At 39.0% G+C, this 27,866-nt stretch overlaps 2 protein-coding genes across 4 annotated transcripts in view; both read left to right on the top strand.

Moving 5' to 3' along the window:
• LOC311304609 (vascular cell adhesion protein 1) overlaps window positions 1-27,866 on the top strand; it is a 660,847-nt gene that overhangs the window by 249,713 nt on the left and 383,268 nt on the right. The gene's annotated exons all lie outside the window — the stretch shown is intronic.
• Window positions 34-27,605, top strand: kank2 (KN motif and ankyrin repeat domains 2). 3 transcript variants are annotated; one of them, XM_084404023.1, is made up of 14 exons: window positions 44-125; window positions 8,065-8,150; window positions 12,334-12,407; window positions 14,358-14,420; window positions 14,630-16,000; window positions 16,969-17,181; window positions 17,279-17,384; window positions 17,996-18,718; window positions 18,807-18,894; window positions 20,060-20,279; window positions 22,717-22,859; window positions 22,951-23,151; window positions 25,343-25,441; window positions 25,520-27,605. In XM_084404023.1, exons 4-14 carry the CDS (start codon window positions 14,375-14,377, stop codon window positions 25,574-25,576), a joined length of 3,267 nt encoding a protein of 1,088 aa, XP_084260149.1. In that variant the 5' UTR covers window positions 44-125; window positions 8,065-8,150; window positions 12,334-12,407; window positions 14,358-14,374; the 3' UTR covers window positions 25,577-27,605. The 3 variants fall into 3 exon arrangements, with proteins under 3 accessions (XP_084260150.1, XP_084260149.1, XP_084260151.1); XM_084404024.1 differs by lacking the exon at window positions 12,334-12,407 and having other exon boundaries at window positions 34-125; XM_084404025.1 differs by lacking the exons at window positions 44-125; window positions 12,334-12,407 and adding an exon at window positions 7,773-7,979.

Below are 27,866 nucleotides of genomic sequence, written 5' to 3'. Positions count from 1 at the left end.
TTTGAGGTATGGACGCGTTGGCTCTTTAAGAGCAGAGGGAGGGGTTCGCTTCATGGTTTGGCTGCGGTGTTTTTGTCTCTGTCAGTGAGACTGCTGGCCTTATCGACTGAGGGGACTGGAAGGGGGTAGGTGACAATACACACATGCTGTCTGCTCAACCTTGTGCTTTTTATGAGAAAAAAAAATCATGCAATTATACAGTATACGGGTACATTGTCATTTTCCATTTGCTTTCTTGGTTGTGATGCTTCAGTCTTTGTGCTGCTCGATTTTACTTTGAGTTTCAAAGTAACGGTACCATGATGGGGATTCACATTCACCATTTAAAACTGGCTACCCTTTCTATTATAGGCTATGAATTATTTAGGTTGCGTTCATTTAAAAAGAAGCAACGCTCGTTTTTATTGGTTGATTTCTATTATTATAGGCATAAGGAAATTAAACCGCATGCATCTTTCGTGGGAAGTGCGCACAATGCCTAGTGTGATCCTTAGAGTTCATATACGCGTGTAGAATTATTCAATTCATTGTGAATATGGTAAACTGACTGAAGTGTTTAAGGAAGCATTTGTTTTTAATAAAAAGCAGAGTTCGTTTGCGGGCGCGCGCTCTTTTTGTTAGTCAAATCTGGACATAAAACACCATTTTATGCGTTTTATCTGAATATTGCTCTCGTAATCGTATATCATTTAAATGGACTCGACGGAGATGATGGTTAAACGAGTGCTGATGGCGGTTTGGGGTAAATTCTTCATTAAATAAAAGCCCCGTGACTGCTGTGACTCTGGGGAGAGGGTGGGACTGCTGAGTTTTCATGACTTCCAGATGTTCATCACTTTGGCTTTGAATTCATGGGCCTTGATTTGCTTGGTTTAACACGTGCGTTTTGATGTTTGCACAAGTCTGATTTAAATTAGAATGTTACTGATCGCGGAACACCTCTTGGAATGTAGAACTTGTGAAAAAGAAGGGAATGACACATTTTCAACCCAGTTTAAGTTTTAGTTGAAAGAAAGATAATGTTTTAGTTGTATAGTTTCGTAGTTTGCAAAGTAATTTCTTTAGTCCGTGTTTGAAACTGCCATTGAGGGTTTTTAGCGTTGGCTATTGTTTCAGTCACGCCACGCGACTTTTTGTTTTTGTTTTGGGGGTTACTTTCACTCTTTCTCGTCGGTCGTATGTTTAACTAACACCTCGTTTAGGTTGTGATGTGATTACAACACGCGCTCGTATAGTCGTGTCGTAGTGCGCAGTCTCTGGTGTTCATGAGACGCGCGCGTCGTTTGGCGCGCGGGGTGAAGTCGTGGAATTCCTCGCGCAGGAATGCGCGGTTATAAACCCCATTTGCACGGTGGACCACATGCTGGGCGTCTTAATATTGTTTGCAAGACTAATGAAATTAAGCCACAGGACTACGGGAATGTGTCTCGAGCGCTTTTAATTTCCATTAATTGTTGATGTTTCTCAGCATGTCACTCAATTGTTGACAATTACATCCTCCCAGGACTCCCCATAGGAAAGAAAAATCACAAATGGGATCTCATTGGTTTCTCTTTGACAGTATTGAATTATTATTTTTTTTAAAATAAAGACTACATTAATCTCAGACAAATATCCACCAAGTAACTAGACCATGTCTCCAACTGTGCTCAGATTTGCCAGACACCCGTCTTTGCTCTCCACATTCATTGTATAGCCTTTATAGCCACTCTATGGCAGCAATTGTCTTCTCATTTATGTCTATTTGTAGTTTTCCTGAGGTATTTTAGGACATGCTTCCGATGCTTTGAAGCAAAACTCCATTATTTCTATACATGGATCTTTGTGAAAGTGGGCAGCCTTTTGTATCTAAAAATGATCCTCAGCAATTTTATGGCTTGTCACGTTCACTTTAACTTCCACTCAGCAAGCGTTATTCTGCTTGATAGGTGTGTAAATCTGTCTGTCACTTTAAATGCGACGTTAAATTCATTGTAGACAATGGCAACAATAATCAAGCATGCAAACAGTCACCATCATTCTGTTTGCTGAATTTTTATTTTATTTCTTTATTTGACAGCACATTAATCAACAGAAACATAAATATAAATGAGCTAGAGGTAACCCTATAGGCAAATTTGTATCTTTTGTCCCTGTTCTAAAATTAGAATAAACAATTTATCACAAATATCTCATTCAGACCAATACCAAAATCAGTACAATCCACATCCACCAAACGAATGCGGCACAAACCATAGCTGTGTCAAGGCTCACAGAATTTCTAACCATACTAAAATTATTCAAATTAAACGTGCTTGTTGGCATAGGGAATGAAAAATCATACTAATTTGCAACTTTTGTCCAGATATCATAGTGTCTGCTGTGGAGTTATACATGGCCATTAAAAAACAAAAAAATGCCCTAGGTTTGGTTACATTTAGCTTAAAGTCGATTTTTTTTCTTTTTCATGGAATATTGCAGTGTTTATTATAAATATTTTTTACGTGCACATCATTATTATTATTTTTATTAATTTGCCCTCGCAATCTTCAAAAATAACTTCCCCTCCATCTTGCAGCTCATCTCTTCTCTTCTCTTCTCTTCTCTTCTCTGATGATGTGTTTACTGGCATGAGGGCGGGACAACCTGTCACTCACATGACATCGTAGCAATGGCAAACCACAACCGTCCAATCGATTCCCTGATGATGAAGTCCCGCCCTGATTTTTTTTTTTTTCTTGTTCAAGAAGGTTTCATACATATCAATAGGGAAGAAAAGACAATCGCAACTTCCATTGCATCCCGACTTTAAGACATTATCGATTCAGAACATGTAATATGGCGGATTGCACAAGTAATTTTGGTAGCAACTTGTTCCTTTGTGCAATGTATGCGTCTCATTTTTTTGCCCACCAGAAAGTGAAGCATTCTCATCCAGAGAAGACATTAATCTGAAGGGGAGGATGGAAATTTTAGAACAGACTTTCGTCCCTAGAGTGAAGGTGTTGTCTCAGTGTTTGTCTGCTGCATGTGTGGGGCATGTGTTCTGGGGTGTGTGCTGCTGCTCGTCTAACCTAGAAAAGCTCAATGAACTCTTTAGCAAAGGTTCTGCACAAACTTCGACACTTTCAAAGCACACTCGTCGTTTCATAGTAACGTTATATTCAGCTCTGTCAGGATGTATTCCACAGTTGCACTCTGGAAAAGTTTTGGTTTCCACACGAGAGAGCTTGATCCTGGAAATGGCAGAGGTTGTGAATGTTCCCCGTGAAATCTGCTTCCCTTACTCTTTGTTTACATTAGCGAGTAGAGTCTGACTAACCCCTAAATTCTCCCCACCACAGCTGTCCCGACCACAGTGATGAATCGCCAGTCCTAACATACTCATGACCTGATTGCTTCTGCATGACACTATACACTTACAAAGTGTCTCTTTTGTTTGTCTCTTTCTTCTTTTAAGTATTTATATTTCCCCAGCTTCTCCATAACCCGTAATCCTGGATCTCGCAGGAATTTGCCGTTAATTCTCATTTGGAGGGGTCAATTTGGATGTCTGTGGTGATTCCTGTTGCCCAGCTCCACCCCGCAGGCCGTTTCCTGTCAGAGGTCAGCACAATGACCAATGGCGTCGCGGCGTGTGTTTGTTCTGCTCCTGCTCCGGCGGTAACGTGAGCGGGGAGAAGCCCCTCCCTGGACCTTGAGCTTTGGCTTCAGGCCGTGGTGTTTCTGTAGATGCCGTCGTTTTCTCCATACCACTCCCTAATGTAAAAAACAGCCCTGTATGTGCAGGGCATGTGGACGCTTTCCAGCATTGGTCATAATTATTCATACGGTCCTGGTTGGAGCATTGCTGCATCCCATATATACATGGATAGCAGGTCCCGTTACATAACAGCGCAGTCATTCACAGAGTTCTGCATGTTATTCTTCTATCAACAGGATCTGTTCGCACAACAACAGCTTTGGACCACCAATGAAGAAGTATTCCTCACAGAACAGCTTAGTCTGACAAGGCCTCAGAAATTAACAGGGGCCACCAAAATGAACAAAAATACCTCCCAAATTCAAGATAAGAGGGCAAAAATTGGCACTGTGCAATTAAACTAATTAAACTAAGTCGTGATTAATGTGAAATGTGAAAATTAATGAAAAGTGTTGATTGTGGCATTACAATTAGATCTGCTCATGTTGCATCAGATTTCTTTTTGTGTTATTTTTTAAGTCTGCCTTTAGTCGATAATTGTATCCCTTAAAACTCATCTTTGATCACCAAAATTACATAGTTAAATGTTTTTTCCTTGAAAAAATTCTTCATGCCTTAAAATAGCTTGAATGTAACTCTACACCCTTGCCTCATTTAGTATACGTGGTTCTATGAATATGCAAATGAGCCCCGCCTCCACTCACTCACACCAGCTCAAAGATCCACTCGTTGACGATCACAGGTTGACCTGATTGGTTACAAGGTAGCTTGTGACTTCAGAAACACCAGCGATTTTGAGACGGTCTTTGGTTCACTGTGGTATAAAGAAGAAAATAATCAGTAATGGTGTTGACTTGTGAATTTGCACATGGTTTGTCTTAAAGCGTATTAAAAACATATAAATGACATTAAAAGCTTGATTTTCACCACAGGGGGACTTGACGCTAATATAATTATCATTATAGTTCTTGTTCTTGGTGTAAACGGGCCTTAAGAGTTGTTGAAAGACTATAGTTCAAAGACACGGCACAGTTCCCTCTATGTCTCGTATGTTTTCTTGACTGGTCAGAGGAATGCACTGAATACAATCGCGATTGGGACGGACTCGAGACTCTGTTATGATCGCAACAATTTTCACCCCCTGTCTGAGACTTAGTTAAGTTTTCCTTATGCCTCATTTTGTCCTGCTGTGCTTCTTTTTTTTTTTTTTTTTTTTTTTTTTGCCGCATATGGTCAGCAAAGAGCACAAAACGTAAAGCCAATGGAATTTTAAATGACTCACATTGGCTTTCTTAGTCTCAAAGCTGCCTTTGCCTAAAGTATTTTTGCTCTAGACATTTCCATTTAAATATCACCCTTTGCTGTTTTAGCCTCTCCTGGTGTCCATCCTGGACCTACTCCCTTTGTGTCTTTCTGCTCTCCTTCCTGCTAAATTTTCTGTACTCTGTTACTTTTGTAATCTTTTCTCTTTTTCTCTCCCTCCCTAATTTTTAAGTCTCCCCTTCTCCTCGGCTGGGAGGAAGTGACCGACTAGTTTCTGGGTCTTTGGGGAACTGCAGCTCCCTTTCCTGTAACTCTTTCTGAACCTGAACTCATGAGCTGTTCGTACACATATGCAACGGTTCTCAATGGACCGTTACCCTTATAACTACCCTCAAGTATTTCAGTGCACAGTATCATCCTCCTCTATCTAAAGGTTGTGAACTTTTGTTGAGTATGTGCTTGACATTGTATGGTTTCATGTGTGGTTGGAAGGGGACATTTGTATCGTTGGCCCTAGACATAATTGTGTCGTTTTCAGGTGTCAATCTTTTGAGCGTCGCTACAGAGTTAGCTATTGTTGTGTGTGGATGATTAGCCTATTCAAAATGAATCACTATTCACGATTTGATTACACTAAAGTACACTAAAAATCACTTTAGAGTATGTTTTGTGAGATGATATATGTACATGATATACAGTGTGGTCTACTGTATGTACAGTACAGTCTGAGACCACTAATATAAATATATTTCGATTTTTTCTTATTTATTTGTGCTAAATACACTACCATTCCAAAGTTTGTGGTCAGTAAGATTATAATTTTTTTGTGAAAGAAATTGAAAACTTTTATTCAGCAAGGATGCATTAAATTGATCAAAAGTGAGTCAAGACATTTATAATGTTACAAAAGATGCTGTAAAAAATGCTGTTCTTTTGAACTTTATGTTCATCAAAAAGTCCTGAAAAAATTCAACTGTTTTCAACATTGATAATAATAAGAAATGTTTCTTGAGCACGAAAAATCCAGCTTTGCCGTTACAGAAATACTTTACATTTTATAGATCAAAAATAGAAGACATAGTTATTTAAATTGTAATAGTATTTCAATGAATATTTAAGTATTTTATTATTACTGTTTTTACTGTATTTTGGATCAAATAAATGCAGCTGTGATAAGCATAAGAGAATTTTCGGTCTTACCAACCCCAATCTTTTGGATGATTGTGTATATCATTTTACAATTACAATGTTATGTAACAATTACAGTGAAACGTTGAACTGAGTTGTTTCTTTGCTTCCTCTCGGCGCTTTTTTTTATTGCCTATATATCACACATTTTAGCAATCATCATAAATTACGTATCATTCGAAAGCTTAACTCAAAATTTCAAACTCAAAAACCATTTTGAAATCTGACATTGCGTTACCATGGAAATTGTACTTTAAATTCTTTTAGCGTGCTCCTCCGACTAGTGGCCGTTTCATGTTTCATATTAAAAAATATATTTGAACTATTTTATATTCAACATTTTTTTCTAATCTTGACTAAACACATATCGTCGGAAAGTTCTGAGACTCAAGGTTCCATATCTGGCAACTGTTTCGTGATAGAAGTGATATTGTGACAGATATGTATTAATTTGTTACAGTAGAATGCATAAACAAATTCAATGGAATATAGGTGTCACCCCGGTGGCTATTTTTGGTACAGCGCCTAAACAAAATCTTATAGGAACGTCAAACTTGGAACATAACCTTGTTAGACATATGGCATTGATTTTGTATCAATTTTATAGAGTAAAAATTATTTTGTAAAATAACCTACATATTTTGTGTATAATAAAAAATGTTTAGTGCATGTTTGTTTACAGTAAACTTAAACTTTGACAATAATCTGCTGAGTGTCTTCTTTAAAAAGAGACCAACCTTAGGTCTGTATTCCACAGCATTCATGCATTACAGCCATTCTCAAAAAGTGGGGTGACAGTAAGGGGTTACTTTTTTGTTTCATTATTTTACATAGACTGTTTATTTCCAGATGTAATTTAGATTTTGAATCAATTTTTTTAACTCTTTTGACCACAAAAAAAAATTAAAAAAGAAATATATATATAATAATGTAACAAAGACAAATAAAATATGTCCATAAATTCCACCACATATTTACTCGTAAACCAGTAGTGAGAACATCCAAGAAAAGAAACCGCACGCTAAACCAGTTTATGATTACAGTAAGATTCTCTCTTTGTTTTCCAGAAAGAATGGGACTTTCTCAGCAGTGGGCAAATGAGAAGCATTACGTGTGTTTTAAAGGCAATCTCTCTCTTCCCCATGCTCCTCCCAGCACTATATTAGAACCAGCTGTGGAGTTTGAGGCTGAATGAATGGCTCTTTGTGATTTGGATGTCACTCCTGTATAAAGCTCTGTTTCTTTCCCCCTCTAGATACTGGCATGACAAAAGTGTTGGAACAATGTAACCTAATGTTCCCAGTTAAACATTGTTACTCTATAAAAACATATAAATTCACCACTAAGACTGCAGAAATGCATTTTGGTCATTGTTGAGCTTTAGAAGAACGTGCAGAATGGTTTAGATGACCAGAAATGAAATGTCTGTATGCGATTTTGAGGATAATTTTCCAGTCGTGTAGATTTTTAAACACAAAGTTATTGAGCCCCGCCATTGAGGAAGTCTTTAAGGTGTAGGAGTGTTTGTGAAGGTCCACGATGTTCTGGAATGTTTCTGGGTGCCGCCTGGTGTCCGGCAGGGGTGTGTCTGTCTCTCTGGGTTTGACTCGGTAGTACTCCGGACCAAAAAACTTTGCTCACAGTCACAGCGCAAAGCTTTCCCAGGCTCAGGACTGTATGCCAAGTAACATGTTGTTGTGGTTAAGGGATATGAAGGGTGTGTTGTGGTGGTAGGCAACAGAGCCAAGCCGAATTAGTCTCTCACAGAAGAGTCATTTTTGGATCAGCAGTCGTGAGGAGTGGCTTCTCTGGTGCTCGAGATGACATTGAGGGTCTGAAACGAAGGGTGCGACCGAAATCATACAAAGAATCTGCCCATGTTAGTCACAATTTGAGTTGTTTTTTAAATAAATCTTTTTTTTCCCCTTCAGGATTTTGGTGGCACCCATAAGAGAGTCGCAGGAATCGAAAGAGGAGAGCGAGGAGGTCGGGGAAGAGAGACCATCATTGCAGCACAGTGAGTTAGAGGTCCTGCATTCTTGCATTCATGTTTTTCCGTTGTATTGCAAGAGCAAGGGAAAACAGGGAAACCTTTTGCCTGCTGTAACAAATGCACCAAGGTGAGGTCATAGGGGTGTGTGTGTGGGGTGGGGGGGGCTAAAGGAGAAAACACTGAAAAATCACCATATAGATCTCTGCCTGCTGGATTTTGCCAGCAGGATCGGGACAAAATGCAAAAGTTGCAGGCAGGAGTTGCGCCGGAATATCGCACAGACCTCTACAGTGAATTATTTAACTCTAACTGCTGTCTTTAGACAAGATACAAATTACTCAAGCGGCTCCCTTGAGTTTAAGGAGTCAATTTATTCCTGGTTTGTAGATAAGGATCCCAAATTCCACGTCATAGCCAAGAAAAATTAAGCAGCTTGTTGCGAACTGACCTTGAAATTCACACAGTGATAAAGGGACCTTTGAAGCATCAAACCCAAAAAACCCTCAATGTTTATCTGTTCCTCAGAAAGCTTGCTTGAGTGAAACTAATGACCAGACATTCTCCTTGGCATGTTTTCATAATATTAAACAGACTTTGAGGAATTCTGTTTTCCCGACTCCACGAACATGGTAAAATTACTCCTCCTAGCCACCAAATGTGGGCCGATATAAAATTTCCCTACATCCTCTTTCCCTCGATTGCTAATCTTAATAATGTGGCGGTGGGTGTGGGAGACCCTGGTGGCAGGAGATGTCAACTTCCGCTGCTCTGGAATGTAAAACGAGGGAAGTTGGGAGAGAGGTATGGAGTGAAGGGCATGGGTTTAGGGCAACACATTCCTTCTGGAGGAGGGTAGAGATCAGCATGCCACTGAGAAATGGCAGGGCGCTGCCGGGGAGAGGGGCACACTGTGTTCTGTTCACCGTCATCTCAATGGGACAGTGTTTATGTGCAGACAGAGGAGGAGGAAGGTCACCGCCACACTTGCACGCATGCCTCTGCGCAGTAGTGGCCGGTGAAGCCCTGTTCTTCGGCAGCAGAGGGTGAACGTGGTGGGCTGGAGACGGGGATTGTTTGGGAGCATGAGGCACAGCACTGAAACGAGTCAGGAACACTAGGTTTCGACATTGACTGACTTAATGCAATATGAATGGCCCTTTGTAAAATGTGCCTTCATAATGTTAATTCTTTCCCCCGCCATTGACGGAAATTTCCGTCATTTATGAGAGAATGCTCCCCCGTCATTTAAAGTCCCCCTGTGGTTAAAATCTAGTTTTTAATGTTGTTTATTGGTCTATGTGGTGTTTTTAATATGCTTTAAGACAAACTATGTACAAATTTATAAGTCTACACCATTGCTGAGGATTTTCTCCTTAAAACTGCTGTGAACCAAAGACAGTCTCAAAAACGCGGTATGAAATCGCTGGTGTTTCTGACATCACAAATGACCTTGTAACCAATCAGGTCAACGTGCTGAGTGGATCTTTGAGCTGGTGTGAGTGAGTGGAGGCGGGGCTAATTTACATATTCATAGAACAGCATACTAAATGAGGCAAGGATGTAGAGTTACATTCAAGCTATTTAAAGCCATGAATAAAAAACTAAAATTCAAGGAAAGAACTTTTAAATAGGTAGGCTAATTTTGGTGATCAAAGATGAGTTTTAAGGGATAACATTATTGAATACAGGGGGACTTTAAGACTTTTCACTGTTATACGATAGGGGGCGCTATTACACATCTTCTGAAAGAGTACTGAATCTCTGGATCAAAACATAGGCGAAACAGAAGCAGAAACCAGGGATAGCATATGTAAGCAGATGCATATGCAGATGCACGTTATAAAATAACGCGATCATCAACATTAAACAGCATATAAATCAAAACGGTCTAATGTTACAGAATGAAATGTCGACCCAGGATGAGCTTTAGCACTGTGAAGCTTTGGGGGTGTTGATGGACTCGATCTACTTCATCTATGTTTTGATCATCATTCTGAATCCGATCCAGATGTAAGCTTTGACAAAAATTCGAAGCTTTTTGCCCAAAATTTTGCTTTTTATGAAACTTACCCACATTAAATTGTTGATGAAAAAGAATGCGTGAAGCTAGAATAAAACTTTTTTCTTTGGCTATATTGCATGTTCAGATATTCAAAAAACTAAATATTTTGGGGGCCATGAAAATTTTGTCTGGCAAATTTTTGAAAAACGCTGGCGGGGAAAGAGTTAAGGAGTTGTGTGATTGGTTTCCAGGGTGTTGCTATGTGGTTGCCAATGTGTTGTAAGTGGTTTGAAGTGTGTTGTTGTGCTGCAGTTTTCTGAATAGTTGCTAGAGCATTTATATGCGGCTTATAAAGTGTTCTGAGTGGCTTTTGGCATGTTGCTTTGTATGCTAGATAGGGCTGAATGATTAATCAAAATAAAATTGACATTCTGATATGGCCAAGTGTGATTATCAAATCTCAAAGGCTGCAATTAAATTAAAAAAATGTAAATAAATAAATATAAATGCACATCGTGTTTCAGAGTAAAGTGCAGCACTGTTCATTTACACAGGTGTAGCTCCTTTTTTTATTTGACGATAACTTAACTCTAAATATGAACAATACTAATAGAGATGTTAGAATATTAGTAGAGCAGAGAAATAAGAGTGAGAGACTGGTTGGAGGAGAGCAAGGGTGTTTCTGACTTAGCGAAAGAGACAGGGAATTTTGTACGTCATTGCTGAGGGCTGGATGTTTGTCATGCTGTGTGCCTTTACTGGAGTCTCTAATTATGGCTCATCAACCGTCCCCCTGTCAGCACTCACCATAGCACTGACACTCACTTTTCACACATACACACACAAATCTGTGTGTTAGCGCTCACATTCACACACACCCTAACATTTTCTCAAGCGTACTCAACATTCATCTGTGGCTGTGGCAGGGGAATAAAAAACCCACTAATTAAGATGATATTGACTTGAGGTCTGTGTACCTTCGGATAATTTGTTTTCTCGGTTTTGTCTTCAAAACGGGAAAATAAGAGAGAGTTCATTTATCACATATTCAACCCTTCTCATTAATATAAACTGATTTTTTTCTTTCCCCGCTTTCATCACACTTTGTTCTAATTCACCAAATGGAAACACAATAAAACTAAAATATAAACGTTTAAAGTATAAACGGCTTGAATATTCGACCTCTGCATGGGTGGGAATTAAACGGCTCTTTCCACTGATTGGTCAACCAAACATAAAACCGTGTTTCAGCTGTTCCTCATCAGTTGTTCCTCAGTTTCGTGAACAGAGTAATAATCACAAAAATGAGAAACAAAATTATTTGAAGGTACACGGATCACTTAAGCATCTCTCCATTTTTTTGATAAAATCTTAATGAACTGTTTTTATTCAAGTCAGAAATATTATTAAACATCACTGAATAAAACCAACAAATCATAAAACTAATTTCATTGGCTAAATCAGGTGGAAATAGCTCTTTGAGATGTTCACTAACAGTAAAAGTGCCGTTTTTTAAACATTCTACAGTGATGCATTTTATACTGATGCAGGTGAAACTGCAGTGAAAACTAGTATATTTGTTGTTCTTAACATATTAACCCTGGATGGTAGAGATAACTCAATACGATTAAGAGAAAACAGAGGCCTGTTAAATTAGTGAGTTTTCAAGTGTAAGTGAGCAAAAGCACACAGGATGGATAGTGTGCAAGAGAGCTCATTTTGTCGACTTAAGATCTACAAAATACCAAATCAGTTCAGTCAGTCTTGTATGCCCTACTTTTCCCCTGAAACAGGCAAGAACATAAACAGACTGAGAGGGTCATGAGATTAGAAAGAGGGGAAAGATTTGTGTGAGGCAGCAAGGGTGAAGCAATTTCCCATTATGAACCGAAATGACTGGAGCAGTCAGCAGTTCTCTATATGTATGTGAAGCCCAATTCTGTGGTCTAATATGTTGTTAATGTTGGGAACAGAGATAGCCCATGGCACTGCCGCCCCCTACACACACACACACACACACACACTAACTAATGACCTAGAAAGTTAATCTTTGGCAAAAAGGCACATTAGCTGAGAAAGATGCAATACTGAGTGGACATAAAAAAACAGATGAAGATAGTGAGTTATAGAAAGGCCTATACATGTAATGCATCAGTTTCATTTTATCTAATTGATTTAAGGCTGACTTCCTTTCTTCTGGTGCAGTAGGCAAATTAGAGAGCGGAAGAAGAAAGAGCCGGCAGAGGTCAGCTGCTATCTCCTGATCATCAGCTGACAGGGTAAGGAAAAATAAGGCAGAGAAAGGGAGATAAAAATCATGGAAAAAGTGTGGGAGAGAAAGGCAGAGCAATAGTGCCTGTGTCTGTGTTTTTTTACATTACCTCAATTCTGAGAATCACAGAGAGCGTATTCAGATGATTCCTAATAAGGCTGTAACTAGACACTCTTTCTTCTCTTGTCGCCTGCCAGAAAACTTTCCCCTCTTTCTCCCCTCTCCTCCAAACAAGAGAACTAGGAACAAACAGCAACCGAACAGTCTAAAGCCCAAAGTATACTTAGTTTGTTTTACGAGAACGCTATAGCATATGTGTACAGTCGAACGTGCAACCTTTCAAAGTATAGCCTACGCCATTTGATAGCGTGCGCAAACGCAGGTGGTCGACACATGCGCTCTAGAAAGTTTCATCTTTGTCCAGCATGTACGGCATTTTTCTCTAGAAGTTATGACCGTAAAAATGTCTTTGTATTATTTTAAATATCTCATAACGCCCTCACACAAGTGCTTGTCACTGCAGCCATCTGTTGTTTTTACAGTCTCCGGTATAAAGTCTTTTCTTCCCTATTGTGACCAGTGTCGGGGAAAGTTACTTTCAAATGTAATGAATTACAATATTGCGTTACTCTCTAAAAAAGTACTACTGTAATTGCGATACTTAGTTACACTTTATGGAAAGTAATGCGTCACATACTTTTGCGTTACTTTTCCTTATCGAAGCTGTGCTTGCTTGTTTGATTTTTAATAACAAAAAAGTTCTATTTTGGGCCCTTTTGGACAAAAGTGGCCCAAAAGTGGCCCATTTGAATAAACCTCAAATTCATATGGATCTGAATAAGCCTCGGGTTGAAGGAAATGCAAAATTCACACCTGTGGATTAGAGGGTGCAGGTCAAACAAACATTTCAGCTCTGCTGCTGAGGAAAGTTCAACACTATTACTTAAATAAATACTTATTTTTTCAAATAAAAAAATGAAACACAAATGTGACGTTTATCTGAAGTCATTTTTGCTTATTAGTATGGTTGAATTGGACCATCGAAGGTCAGCAGCAAAGACATTGGTTATTAAAGGGATACTCCACTTTTTTTGGAAATAGGCTCATTTTACAACTCCCCCAGAGTTAAACAGTTGAGATTTACCGTTTTCGAATCCATTCAGCCGAGTTTCTGATATTTAGAAAAATATCAGTAACCAGACAGTTTCTGGTCTCATTGACTTCCATAGTATATTTTTTCCTACTATGGTTACTATAAGTTAATACTTAATTATTGCAGGTTTGCATAATATTCTGAGTTTGCATTTTACTGGTTTTATTCATTTTGAGAAATACAGAATGTTTTTGTGCAAGTGAGATGAGTAAATACTCACATTTAGTCTAGAATTACAATAACCATCATGTTTACACAGCACACACAACGCCTCTGCACTTACAATTCTCTTATCATGAGGACAGAAGAACTGTCAGTCAATACATGGGAAAACAAAGTAACTTGTGTTACTTATTTGAAAAAGTAACTCAGATATTTTGTTGTAAATTTAGTTACTTGAAAAGTAATCTGATGACGTAACTCGCATTACTTGTAATGCTTTACCCCCAACACTAAATGTGAAATAACTTTCAAATGAAATGACCGAAATGAAAAAATTTCAGGTGGGACTTTTGTCCATCGGGAATTGATTGGATTGTTGCTGTTTGGTATTACTCATGTGAGTTACAGGTTGCTGGAGGGGAAATGTTATTGTTCCACTCTTGCACCAGTGAACACGTCATCATCAAGTTCACGGGGGCACAAGGTGCATGGATAGATCATTTATGATAAATACTGCAATATTCCATTAAAAAAGGGTCAATTTTGATTTCATGGTGACCTGATTTTTGAGTGAGGTCTGGTAGCTGGCCATAAATCTCATGAGTTCAATGGGAAAATACTTATGATATCTCTCTTATGCAGGAGAGATTGGCTGGTGAATGACAATCATGGCTCAGGTGCTTCATATGGACTCCAGTTTTCCTGGTAAGATCCAATTTTGAAGTCGTATACTGCACATAATGTAATGTTTATATATTGTGATTCTTTCCCTTGTTCATCCGCACTTAAGAGACTAACTAGTAAAGAAAATCCTTGATCTGATCATAGAGTAAAGTTTATTCTTTTTCCTGTTGTCTGATTCTGAGATTAGACTAAGATTTCCTGCAGTTTAAATTTGTTTCCTCTGTCCTTAGGGAAGATTAACCCCCCAGCGCCCCCCTCCTTGCATGGAAAGGAACAAGAGGCTCCATACTCAGTAGAGACCCCCTACGGCTACCGTCTGGACCTGGACTTCCTCAAGTATGTCAATGATATTGAGAAAGGAAACACTATTAAGAAGGTGCCAGTGCAGCGGCGCCCACGTTACGGCTCTCTTCCACGTGGCTACGGCTACACGGGCTCCTGGTGGACCTCCACCGAGTCGCTGTGCTCCAACGCCAGCATGGACAGCCGCCACTCGTCATACTCCTATTGTGCGCCGGGCTTCCATAGTACACAGCGGCCCAACTTCAGTACGGCACGCGTGGAGAAGACCTTGCTGGATGCTCGCCGCAAGCTGGAGGAGGAGAAGGACGGCCGTCGTTTCTCAAACCTGGGCAGCATGCATAACAGCGTTGCCGGCTCCAACACCTCCCTGTCCAGTGCGCACAGCTTCAATCGTGCCCAGGGAGGTGGCTCCTATACGCCAATGAGCTCTGGCTTATCCACACCCGTCTCTCCGACACCTGCCCATCTGCAGCACGTACGGGAGCAGATGGCCGTCGCTTTACGGAAGATCCGGGAGCTGGAGGAGCAGGTAAAGACCATCCCAGTGCTGCAAGTGAAGATCTCCGTGCTTCAGGAGGAGAAGAGGCAGCTCAGTGTGCAACTAAAGAGCCAGAAGTTCTTGGGCCACACGCTGGGGTTCAGTCGAAGCCGTCCAAGAGGAGACCTTTACATCGACATACCCGAGGAGGAGGCGGGTAACGGGGCAGGAGCCTCGAACAGAGCCACAGGGAGTCTTTCACCTACCACTCCGGTCTCCCTCCAGGACTCAGGATGTGAAATCGAGGAGACCGTAATTGTCGGTGGAGCTCGTCCGGGTGCAAGGCGGGAGGTGCGAACCGTCGGTGTGGGGCCTGAGGCGGAAGAAAGGAGTTATCGTCAAGTAGGAGTAGGGGTGCGAGAAGAAGACTTGGGGCTTCTGCCTGAAACTGAAGCCCTCAAGACTAAGGTGGGGGTTTTAGAAGTTCAGCTGAGGGAAACGATGCAGGAGCTACAGAGCGCTCAGCAGCAAGTCGAGAGGCAGGCTCTTTCCCCTCAGGTAGACCATGCTGTGAGAGCCACTAGTCTCGGCTGGCAGGAGCAGCAGGGTCAGGCTGGTGCCGGCCTGCACACTGTTGTCAGTTTTACCCAGCAACCTCGTCAGCAGAGGACCGTGGGGATCCAAGTGTACACATTGGAGCAGCCCACAGTGGTGGGTGTGGGGAAGCTGCTAAGAGCCCAGAGTTGCAGTTCTCCCGCTCAGCCCGTGTCTGCACCGGAGGGGCCCCACAGAAGACATGCAGAGTCCCCAGCAGCAGAGGGTGTGTATGAAATGATACACTACTGAAAACAACATAAACACTACAAATGTAATTACATACTTTTGGGTGCCATTTTAACTATTTAAGGGATAGTTCACCATTTACTCACCTTCATGTCATTCCAAACCAATTGACTGATCGATTTCTTCTATGGAATACGAAAAGATGCAGAATATTTTTTTTGCTCTTTCTTTTACAATGAAAGTAAATTGGGACAGATACTGTTTAGCTCCTGAAATTACAAAGAAAGCATCATAAAAGCATAATGAAAGTGGTCAAAACTACTAATTCCCTATATTAGTGTTCTGACACCATACCTATATTCAGATATGATTCAAAGTAATAAGGGTTAAACATCATTGGTTCATGCATGTCGTAGCCATTTTCTGTGCCAGTTTGAAAATGCAAAAGAATTTGGTCTAATACTTACTTAAAGTGGTTGTATGGATTTAGAAGGCATCAGAATAGCACATAAAGGGGCAGTCATACTACACTTTTCATTCCTGACTTTCATCCACACTCAAGTGAATTTGGGACAGCGGAAACACAAGCTTATGTGAATTTCAAAGCATTGCAAAGTTCAAGTTTGGTGAACTCTGACTAATTCTTATCATGTGAAGACGTGTAACCAATAGAAGATTGAAAGTCTAGTGTCAAAAATATCTTCATTTTTGTTCCGAAGATGAACGAAAGTCTTAAGGGTTTGGAAAAACATGAGGGTGAGTTATTAATGACAGAATTTCATTTTTGGGTGAACTAACCCTTTAAGTCAGTTGGACTACTTTTATAGTGCTTTTTTTGGCACTTTTGCAGTTAGACCCATGTTCTTTTTCACGTTCACAGTATTGAAAATAGGAGCATGGATATTCTGCCTTTTTTCTTCTTTTTGTGTTCCACAGATCAAACAATCATTCCTTCAATTATTTTAGCTGTTGTGCTAATTTAGACTGTTTCTGTTTTGTCCTCAGAATTACCACGCGAGTTTCCCATTGCAATAAGCTCTAAGCAGGTGCGGGAGGTCTTGAGAAGCGAAGTGTCCAAATCAGTGCCAGTGACCAACCAGGCAACCGCTATGGAGACCAAGTGCAGCCAAGTGTCTGCTGTCTGCCAACGGCTAAATGAAGGAGATATTTACCAGCAACCAGCAGAAGAAGCCATCCAAATCGATCCCTCAAAACCAGGTTCGCTTTGAGTAACTGGTGATAACAATGAATCAGACATTTTCCATATATTTTAAGTAGTGATTCTCACGATGACCACTTTGTTTGTACTGTCCAGCGTCCCCTCAGTCCACACTGAGGTCAATCATGAAGAGAAAGGCTGATGGGGAACCTGGCTCTCCGTCCACTAAAAAGAACCTGCAGTTCATAGGAGTCAATGGGGGGTAAATATAAAATTATGTTTATTAAATAAGCAATTAGATATGTTGCAGTTGTTTGTGTTTTAACAATATTAGCATTGAACTATCTATTGCTCTACCTCACATTTTGTGACAATCAGAAGAACGAAATGGCTCTGTAAAATGAAAAGAACAACCACTTTCCCCCTTTAATAATAAACATAACGAGTGATATCGTTGTTTTCATTTATGTGCAACCTATACATATCTATTAACATCTCAAGTAATATGTTTTAGGGTTTCATGACCCTTTAAAGAGAATATTTCTCAAACATTTTGGTTAAGGTTTTTTTTTTTCTCCGCATTCAGACTCAATTCAGACTTTTTGTGGATAATTTAATGTGGATGTGTTAATTACTCATGGTTTTTGGAAAACTTTAAACTTTTTAAGAAGATTAAACTAAAAAACAAAAATGTGTCATTTGCAAAGTACTTAGAATCTATTATTTTGCTGCCTCGCAACACTTTTGCTTCCATCAGGAACTACACATCTAGTTTAGATTATCCATTTAGGATCCATTTCATAAGATCAGAGGGTTTTACGTGAGTATTTTGCCGCAATCTAGTAAAAAAAACATCACTATTGTGCTCTGCAGGTACGAATCGACATCCTCTGAAGAGAGTAGCTCGGAAAGTTCAGAAGATGAGAGTGATGCAAGCGAATACCACGAGGCTACAGAGAAACTGCCGGACTCTGCGGCACAGCCATCTCAGGTGACCTCCTGCATCCTGCAGCCCACCTCTCAGACAGCAGATGCCCAAACACCTCAGCAAAGCACTGCCCAGCCACCAGCCAATCACACTGCAGCACAGCAAAGCACCAGCCAATCACATGCCACGGATGCAGCTACCCAGCAACAGGTCACCCAGTCACCAGCAGCAGAGGCAGACATACAACATTGTGTGAGCCAATCGCCAGTGACCGCCACGGCTCATCCGGAAGGTGTCGTTCAGTCCACAGAGTTCAAATGCGTTTTTCAAGTGCATGCCTCTGAAAGCACTGCCGTTTCTCTTGAACAAAACTCTGTCCAGTCATCATCCACCAGCATTGCAGTGCAGCAATCCAAAGCCACTGATTCAAATGTCCAGCCAGAGGTTTCAGACCTCGCTGCTCAACAGACGACAACTCAGTCACAATCCACCGGTGCCAAACCTCAGCATGATGTTAGCCAATCAGAAACCGCTGACCTCACCTCCCAACAAGGAGCAACGCATTCACAATCTACTGATGCCTCAGCAAAACAGGACATAGCCATATCCTCCGCCACTGATACAGCAGCAAACACAAGCACCACCCCCACTAATAAACAAGCAAGCAGGTAGTTTGACTCAAATCAGTGACACAAGCTATTATGAGATTCACTGTTGATTTATATAAGTTGGCAAGCATTTTCTCCTTGTTTTCAGGCTGGAATTGAGTGGCAGTCTCATGACGGCTCTCCAAACCTTGCAGAAGGCCCTCAGCGAACCAAATGCATTTAGCCATCAAGACGCGGTATGTTCGTCAGTTCTGTTTTTATGATTATAAATGACGGATGCCATAGTTTATATCTTCAACATATATTTAAGGTTGTTTTAAACGTTTGGAAGTGAAGTATGTAATTATTTTGCTTAGAAACTTTCTGATTTCTACAATGTGGAAAAACGTGGACGGAATCGCAGAATCCAGTCATAAAACGGAATTTACAGTATAACGTGGAATGTCACAGGATATGGCAAATTTTTTATGAATTGAGATTGTCATGTCATATACACACAGAAACTCAAAGGTCTTCACGACAACCCCCTCAAAATCTAAATTTGGTTTAACTTGAAGAGATTGTGGCAGAAGTACATTACTACTGTACAGTAGAATGTGCTTCTCAGTGTAATAATAATACTTTTTTTTTTTTTATGTTATTTTTTAAGGAACATCACACAATTATAGTCCCTGTTTTCATTTTAACAGTAAAGCTCTTTTGTGCAGCACTTTGGTTGGCAAAAAGGAATTAAGTTTTCAATTAATTTAAATTTTAAAAGATTAATTGAATTATGACTTCATTTTATTAATACCTTTTTCTGCTAATAAAAATATAAATCCAGAAAAATGTAAAGCAATTCAATTGATTAGACATGATTTTTGTTTATTAAAATGTAATGAAACCAGAAAAATATAGATACGAGGAAAATAAAACTGAATTTTGGAAAAAATTATAAAGAAATCATTTCATAGGGCCCTAGTATTTGCAGTATCTCCAACAGCATCATTTCCATTGTGCTCTGTGATGCTTTTAAAATATTAAGCAAACATAACTATTGTTATTGCTCATTTTACAGTACTTCCCACCTAAAACGTCCCACACTCTTTGTGCGACAGGCATAAATAATATAAAAATAAAAAAAAACTGGGGATCAGAATATCATACAGACTTGAGGCAATACCTGGGCAGTTGGCATTCCAGCTCCGACATTGTGCTGGCAAAGTGTGCATGGACAAGCACCACCCACAATTTCTAAAGAAAATCCCAAAAAATCAAGTTATTTTTGCAATTCCATTTGGGTGCTGCAGAAATGACACACTTCACCTTTAAAATAGTTATTCAATTCCATTGATTGAACATGACCTGTTTATGGCAAGACAGGGCATTAAAAGCCGTTTGTGTCTTGTCTTGTGTTGACAGAGGACGGCCTACACCAGCGTGCTCCAGGAGTGGCTCAGAGTGTCCTGTCATAAGGCTGCTGACACTGCAGTTGTCAAGGCATACATGGACACCTTTGCCTCCATTTCCCCGCAGCTACTGGAGTTTGTCATCAACATGGCTGACGGCAATGGAAACACAGCTCTGCACTACACTGTCTCTCACTCCAACTTCCCTGTAGTTAATCTGCTGCTGGGAACTGGTGAGTGACGCTCCTCACATCTCCGAGCAATGCTCACTGCTGCTCTTCTCTTTCTCTTCCTAGGCAGTGGATCTGTAGTTCCCAGCATGCTTTGCTTAGCATTAGCATTAGGACTTCATTAGGAGAGTGAATTTAGGGATTAGGTGTCATTTTAGGTGTTTTCAGTAAAGGAAAAGACATGTTAGTGTTTAATGTCAGTTATGTTGGACGTTTAGCAGAGTTTCTGTAATGTGCTGAAGAGTGGCTCTTGTGCTGAGACTGTGGGCAGCTTTATGATTGTTGTGGGCTGAGCTTAATTGCTTCACTCATTGAGTAATATTTGACAGTAATTAAACCTCAGTAAATTAAGAAAAATAATTAAGTTGGATGCAGTTTGACAAATGTAATACAGTGCTATGCATAAGTTTAGACACCCATGCTAAAGTTGACTAAAAAAAAGGAATAAAAAATCATCTTTTGGAAATTGAACTTAATGCCTCAATTTAAAAAAATTGGAAAAATCCAACCTTTAAGGACACCAATTTTCTTTGTGAATGAATAATGTATCGTAAATAAATAAATGTTCTTCCTTAAAATACAGGGTGCATAAGTGAGTACACCCCTATGTTAAATTCCCATAGAGGCAATTCCTTTGGAATTAAAATAGCCCCACATCATCACATAGCCTTCACCATACCTAGAGATTGGCATGGTTTTATTTCAGTTAGCCCAGTGGTTCTCAAACTTTTTCGGTAATTCCCCACTTTGGACAAGGGGGAATTTCCAAGCCCCACCTGCCTCAACATGCTAAAGAAATAAAATTTTCAAATGTATTGAATTAACAAGTAGTATCAGTATAGTAACAAGTTATATCTAAATACAAACTAACTATCTACATCAAATAACAGAAAGTTAAAAAAATACACAGTGCAGCTGTGTCATAATTTACATGAAATTCAAAAATAGAGAAAATAAAAGCGCAGCTGTGTCATAATTTGCATGAAATTCAAAAATAGAGAAAATAAAAGTGCAGCTGTGTCAAAATTTGTATCAAATTCAAAAATAGAAAAGCAATAAAAGTGCCACTTTGCAATCTGTTAAAAAAGAAAAGATAAATCCATTTGGCAAGACAGGTCTATTTATCCCTGCATTAGTGGCTGCAATGAGCCTGTTTTGCATTGCACAATTTATTTATTGCCCACACTAGCCTGCTACCCATCGGCGCGAAACATAGATATAGCTACACATATATCTATGGGCGCGAAAGTTTGTTCCGCTAATATTAATATGCCTTTATAGTCACACAAACACACATGTGCGCGCAGTCACTCTCTAGTGCACGATTCCGGGAGATTGGATCTCATTTGCGGGCGTCAAGGAGCCGCTATCAATATGTGGGAGACTCCTGGAACTTCCGGGACAGTTGGGATGTCTGGATAAAGATATAAAGGCATAAAAGGAAAATTTCCTCCCATTTGGCACGCCCCACCTGTCACGTCTCTATTCCCCACCAGTGGGGCGCGCCCCACACTTTGAGAACCACTGAGTTAGCCTAATAGCTGGTTTGATTTGCATTGAGAGATGATCTTATGGAAAGTACTCCATGCCAATCTCTAGGTATGGTGAAGGCTATGTGATGATGTGGGGCTATTTTAATTCCAAAGGCCAAGGGAACTTTATCAGGATGCATAGTATCCTGGATCCATGAAGTAACTGGCCTTTAAAAATAAAAATCTGCCTGCCTCTATGGGAATTTAACATAGGGGTGTCCAGACTAGTATTTTAAGGAAGAACATTTATTTATTTACGATACATTATTCATTCACAAAGAAAATTGGTGTCCTTAAAGGTTGGATTTTGCCTAATTTTTTTTAATTAAGGCATTAAGTTCAATTTCCAAAAGATTATTTTTTTTTTATTCCTCTTTTTAGTCAACTTTAGCATGGGTGTTTAAACTTATGCATAGCACTGTAGTTAAGTTAAACATACTACAGTAAATTAATTTGACCTAAACCACCAAGTCTCTTATGCTCATCAAAGCTGCATTTAGTTGATAAAAAAAATACTGTAAAAACAGTAATATTTTGAAATATTTTTACAATTTAAAATAACTGTTTTCTATTTGAATGTATTTTAAAATGTAATTTATTCCTGTGATCAGAGCTGAATTTTCAGCATCATTCCTCCAGTGTTCAGTGTCATGATCCTTCAGAAATCATTCTAATATGATGCTTTGATGCTCAAGAAACATTTCTTATGAAGTTCAAAAGAACAATATGTTTTTGAAACAGAATTTTGATCAACTTAATGCATCCTTGCAGAATAAAAGTAATAAAAAAAACTCTAGACTTTTGAACAGTAGTGTACTTGTGGCCAAAAATATGTCCGTACCTTTTATTTACCATGTGACTGAGCTATATCTGTACCTCTTATTTATCAGCTGTCCTTGTTTTTGTAGGCCTCTGTAATGCTGACAAGCAGAACAAGGCTGGTTACACGGCTATCATGTTGACAGCTCTGGCTGCCTTCAACTCTGACAGTGACCTTCAAACCGTCCTCCAGCTGCTCTGCACAGGCGACGTCAATGCCAAAGCCAGCCAGGTGCGCCCTCTTCTGGTCAATCACTACACTTCAACATGTGTCAGTCACCGTGTGCTCTGTAATGTACTGATGATGCACGTGTGTGTGGTAGGCAGGGCAGACGGCACTGATGCTGGCGGTCAGTCATGGCAGAGGGGACATGGTGAAAGCTCTGCTGTCCTGTGGAGCCCAGGTGAACCTGCGTGATGATGACGGCTCCACAGCGCTCATGTGTGCCTGTGAACACGGTCACGTGGATATCGTGCGGCAGCTGCTGTCTGTGCCAGGCTGTGATGCCACGCTCACTGATAATGTGATTAGTTCTTTGTTTTATCAAGCATAATACCATCATTTATTAAATTCTGTCTTTCTTCTTTATCTTTTATCATTATATAATTTTTGGCCAATTTTGCTGCTTAAGTGTGGTATGCTATCAAGCATAATTCTTTATTATTTCTTAGAAAAAAATAAACAATGAAGCAATTTTAATAAAATTATATATTATAAATGTATTATGTTTATCTGCCAAATCAAAGTGCAACCAAAATGCAGGGAAATTTGATGTCAAGGTCAAAAGTTGCCAGCCAGCGCCAGCATTTTCACAAAACTTTCATGGCCCGCAGATTATTTTGTTGTATGAATATCTGAACATACAATATATAAAAAGAAAGTATCGGGCCTCTGCTTTTAATAAATCAATAAAAATTCTAGCTCCATACATTCTTTTTTTTTTAGCAACACTTGAATGTCAGTAATTTCCTTTTTTTTTTTAAACAACAACAACAACATTTTGAACAAAAAACAAAAGGCTATAAAAATTGCATTTTTGTCAAAGACTACACTCAGATTAGATTCAGAACGATGATCAAAACACAGATGGAGTAGATCGAGTCCACCCCTAAAGCATCAAAGTCCTATAACTTGTCCTGGGTCTACATTTCATTCAGTAGCCTAACATTTGGCAGTTTTGATTTATATGCTGTTTAATGTTTGATAATCATCTTCGTTTGTTTTTGGATCTAGACTGGAGACTCTATACTCTCTCAGAAGATGTGTCATAGCGCCCCCTACCGTATAACAGTGAAAACATGGATAGCCGGAAATTAAGTCAGTGGCAGGGAAAGAGTTATAATATCAGATTCGTTTTTTGTTTTTTTTGTTGTTGTTGTTTTTTTATGACAAGGTACACATTTATCACATGTACAACCCCCCAAAAACCTAATGATATTTATGAATTAATAATTCATGGTATTTAAAAAAAAAAAAGAAAAAAAAAGGAAGCTTATATTTTTTATTTTAAAACTAATATAAATTCAATGTTTTAAAATATATTTAAAAACGTTTAACTTATTCAAAGTGAAAGGAAAGTATGTTATTTTATTTAACATGATGGCATACATTAAAAAATATATAATAAAATGAAACCAACATGAATTCATTTCTAAGAACTTGCCACGTGTTTAAAACACGAGTTTTAAAAGATTTTTACTTTTTTGGAAAAACTCTACAATGAGGTTCCATTCGTTAACATTAGTTAGTTAACTGCACTAACAATGGCGGATACTTCTAAAACAGTTATTAATCTTAATTTGTCTTAATTTCAACATTTACCAATACAAGTCAGTGGCAGCTGGTGGGTTTTAAAATAGAGGCGGCACAATAAAGTGTAGCGGTCTGGAGATCCCCTCCTAAGGATTATTTCTTTCTAATTGCCGTTTAGTGAAGTGGATTGCTGTAGCCTCTGTCCAACTTAGGCATATGGTCTTCCTTCATTTTTAATTTGTAGCTGCTGTTCGAATGGTAGCTTCGTAAATTTGTTGCCAATCAAATATTCATATCTCTACTCTGCATAATGAAGGTAGATGGCCATTTTTTACGTCTCTGCAATGATTGGTTAATATACCGAGAGAGGCTGGCGTCCTCTGCCATTGTATTTTTTCCTCAACACTATATTCGATGTAAGTGAAGTGATCGATGGTGATATAGGCTCTTCTCTTCTCCAGCTATGGATTTGCCTCCTCCTCCTCTTCTCTATCCCCTCAGACTCGTTCGGGGGAGAGCAGAGGTGGTTCTGACTTCAGTAATGGCGTTACAGTGGTGAAATTAGAAACAAGAAATGCACATTCTGCGACATGAAATGAATAACCAGGAGTTTTATTAACATTAAACTGTCCTTCTCCCTTTTTCAACCCAAAATGTCACCCTTGCCTCTCCTGCTGAGCCACCAACGGATTAAAATCAAAAATTGTATCTGTTAATATTACTTAATGAATCTGAACTATCTATGATTTTGTTGTATTTTTATTAATTTAATGTTAACAAAGATAAATAAATACTTTAACAAATCTATTGCTATAGTTAATTTTAGGTAATGCATTAACTAATAGGACCTTATTGTAAAGTGCTACCCCTTTTACTTTATTGCACACACTCATATTTGTCATTAATCTTTCTATTTAGCTTGTTTTACTAAATGTTGTGTATTTTCTGCTGCTGGTTTACAGGATGGCAGCACGGCTCTCTCCATTGCGCTGGAGGCCAGTCAGAATGACATAGCTGTGCTTCTGTATGCGCACCTCAATTTCGCTAAGCCACCTTCCCCTGTAAGTGCGCTCGCTCTGTTTTCACAGTTAATCTGCCCTGTGAGTGAGTTGAGTCACAAAGTTTTTCCTTTTCAACAGGTGTCACCAAAGTCTCCTATTCTGGGATCTTCTCCTCCCTCCTCTGAACTGAAGTAAATGGATGCCATGAATTTGATGTCAACTCTTCCAGCTAACGTTCCTCGTCCATTCCACTGTCTCTCTCTGTGTGTGTGTTTGTGTGTGTGTGAGTGTGAGAGAGTTTTTGTGTGTTTGTGTACAGTATGTGTACCCACAATTTAGCATGTACAACTTTTATAGATATAAAAATTGTGCACTCTTAAAAAGGAAGTAGCACTTGGCACCATCGGTCCTTATCTGTTGTTTTCTGTTCCTTTTTGTAGCTCATTTTTATGGGTGCCACTCAAATAAGAATAACAACGAGCGTTTAATAGCAATATCATTTATCTAGCGGTCCATTTGTTGACATGAAACGAGTGTTACCATATACAGTCAAATTATAAAAGTGCATTTACTTTTACAACCATCCATAAGAGCATTGTGCAAACAACTAAAAAAAACGTTTATCTTGATCAAGTGTCCTTTCACGGTTTTTACTATTGCGAAAAACACATTTTGAGTTTCCACAGCAGCTGTTTTCAGCACGATGTTTGATAGATTTTACATGGTGATTTTCAATATTTGATTATACAGTGCAGTTGTCTCACCCCACAACGGGAAACCACTTACTTCTCTAGGAGATTTGTAATACTATATTTTACAGGTAATACACTTGTGATGATATTTTAGCATTTTTACTGAATGAATTCACATGGTGAGATGTCATCCTGTTTTTAGGCTTGTGTAAATCATCTGGATGTACATGTTCCCAGTAGGTGAACATGATTTCACCAAGTACAACATTCCAATCAGCCAATCAGATTTGAGGGATATATAGGTAATGTCAAGTTTAGGCTTACAACCTGGGTTAAGGGCTTATACATCATTCTTATCATGACCCTCTCATTTTAGGGATAAGTGATGGATAGGTTTAGGGGTAGGACTATGTTTTTGGACAGAGAAAGAAAGACATGTTCCTGGATCAACATATTTTGTTGATCCTGGTACAACATTCCTGTCTGAAAATTTAGTCCTAACCATATCCTTACCCCTAAACCTAACCCTACCCATAACTTATCTCTAAAATCAGAGGGAAATGATGGTGAATAACACTGATGTAGAAACACCTAACCATGGTTGTAAGCCTGAACTTGACAGTAACTATAAACTTTTATTTCAAATCTGATTGGTTGATTGGAATGTTGTTCCAGGATCAACAAAGATGTTGATCCAGGAACGTGTCTTACTTTGGAAAATCATAGTGACCCGTTCTCATTACCACCCCAGGTTTGTTCACAGCTGATGCAGTATTATGGTCTTTTGAGGTTGTACTTTGTTTACTCTGATTTGTGGAGGACTGCATGGTTTTGTCATTTTGTTAATGTAAAAAAAAAAAAATATTGAAGGTTTATTGAACAAGGGCTCTCCAAAAACAGCATTGATGAATACAAAATAATGTTGCGGAGCTAATACATTCTTCTTTTTTTTTAATATCTGTTATCTTGCAAATTACCAGTTGGAACGATGCATAGCCAGTGAAGGAAATATGAAGGTACATGTACGTTTTTTTTTTTTTTTTTTGTGAATGAGACCAGATGTTGTGCACATTATATATGCACATATTGGTCCTGGCTGAGCACAGATTGATTTGGCTCGGTATTGTCTACAACGAATGTAAGATGTTTTCCAAAATGAAAATAATATATATCGTCTCCAAAGTTTTAGTGCAAAGACTATAGAATTTTTTTTAACCACACAAGTTGTTGGATTTTAATATTTTAAATGGAAGAGCTTTGTTTAATTTGAAAGACAGATTGAACCTTTTGGTTTACCCACACATGCTTTCATATAACTAGTTTAGTACGTAATTAGTTTTATACTCTTTTGTATTTGTTTTATTTAACACTCTTTGAATATCTTTCAAAATTTGTAATATCGGTTCACAGTTTTGTATATCTTTTGGCACATTTGCCAGTCATGTACCTTTATGTAAAGTGCTCACACATTTACATTTTGTTTGTTTGTTTGTTTCCCTAGTTTTGTGGGGAAATAAATTTAGATAGAAGGACGTGTGTCGCTTGGAATGGAGTATTTATTTAATGTTATAAGCGTTATGGAGCTACAGGACAATGCAGCCATTTTAAAAGAGAAATGTGTCCGATGTACTGACTTTCCTTTTTTGCACGCCAGAGGGCGCAATAATACAGCGATGGTGAAACGGCTCTCAGTCCATCTGTGGGAGATGTAGCGCAGGCCTTGACACTTTAGCATGTCCTATCAATGCCAGTATAAGAGTTATTTATCGGAATTAACACCTTTTATTAACATG

Source organism: Rutilus rutilus (genome assembly GCF_951802725.1).
Source record: "Rutilus rutilus genome assembly, chromosome: 1".
NCBI lineage: Eukaryota > Metazoa > Chordata > Actinopteri > Cypriniformes > Leuciscidae > Rutilus > Rutilus rutilus.
Note: the sequence above shows the minus strand (reverse complement) of the source record. Positions and strands in the feature narration are given on the sequence as shown.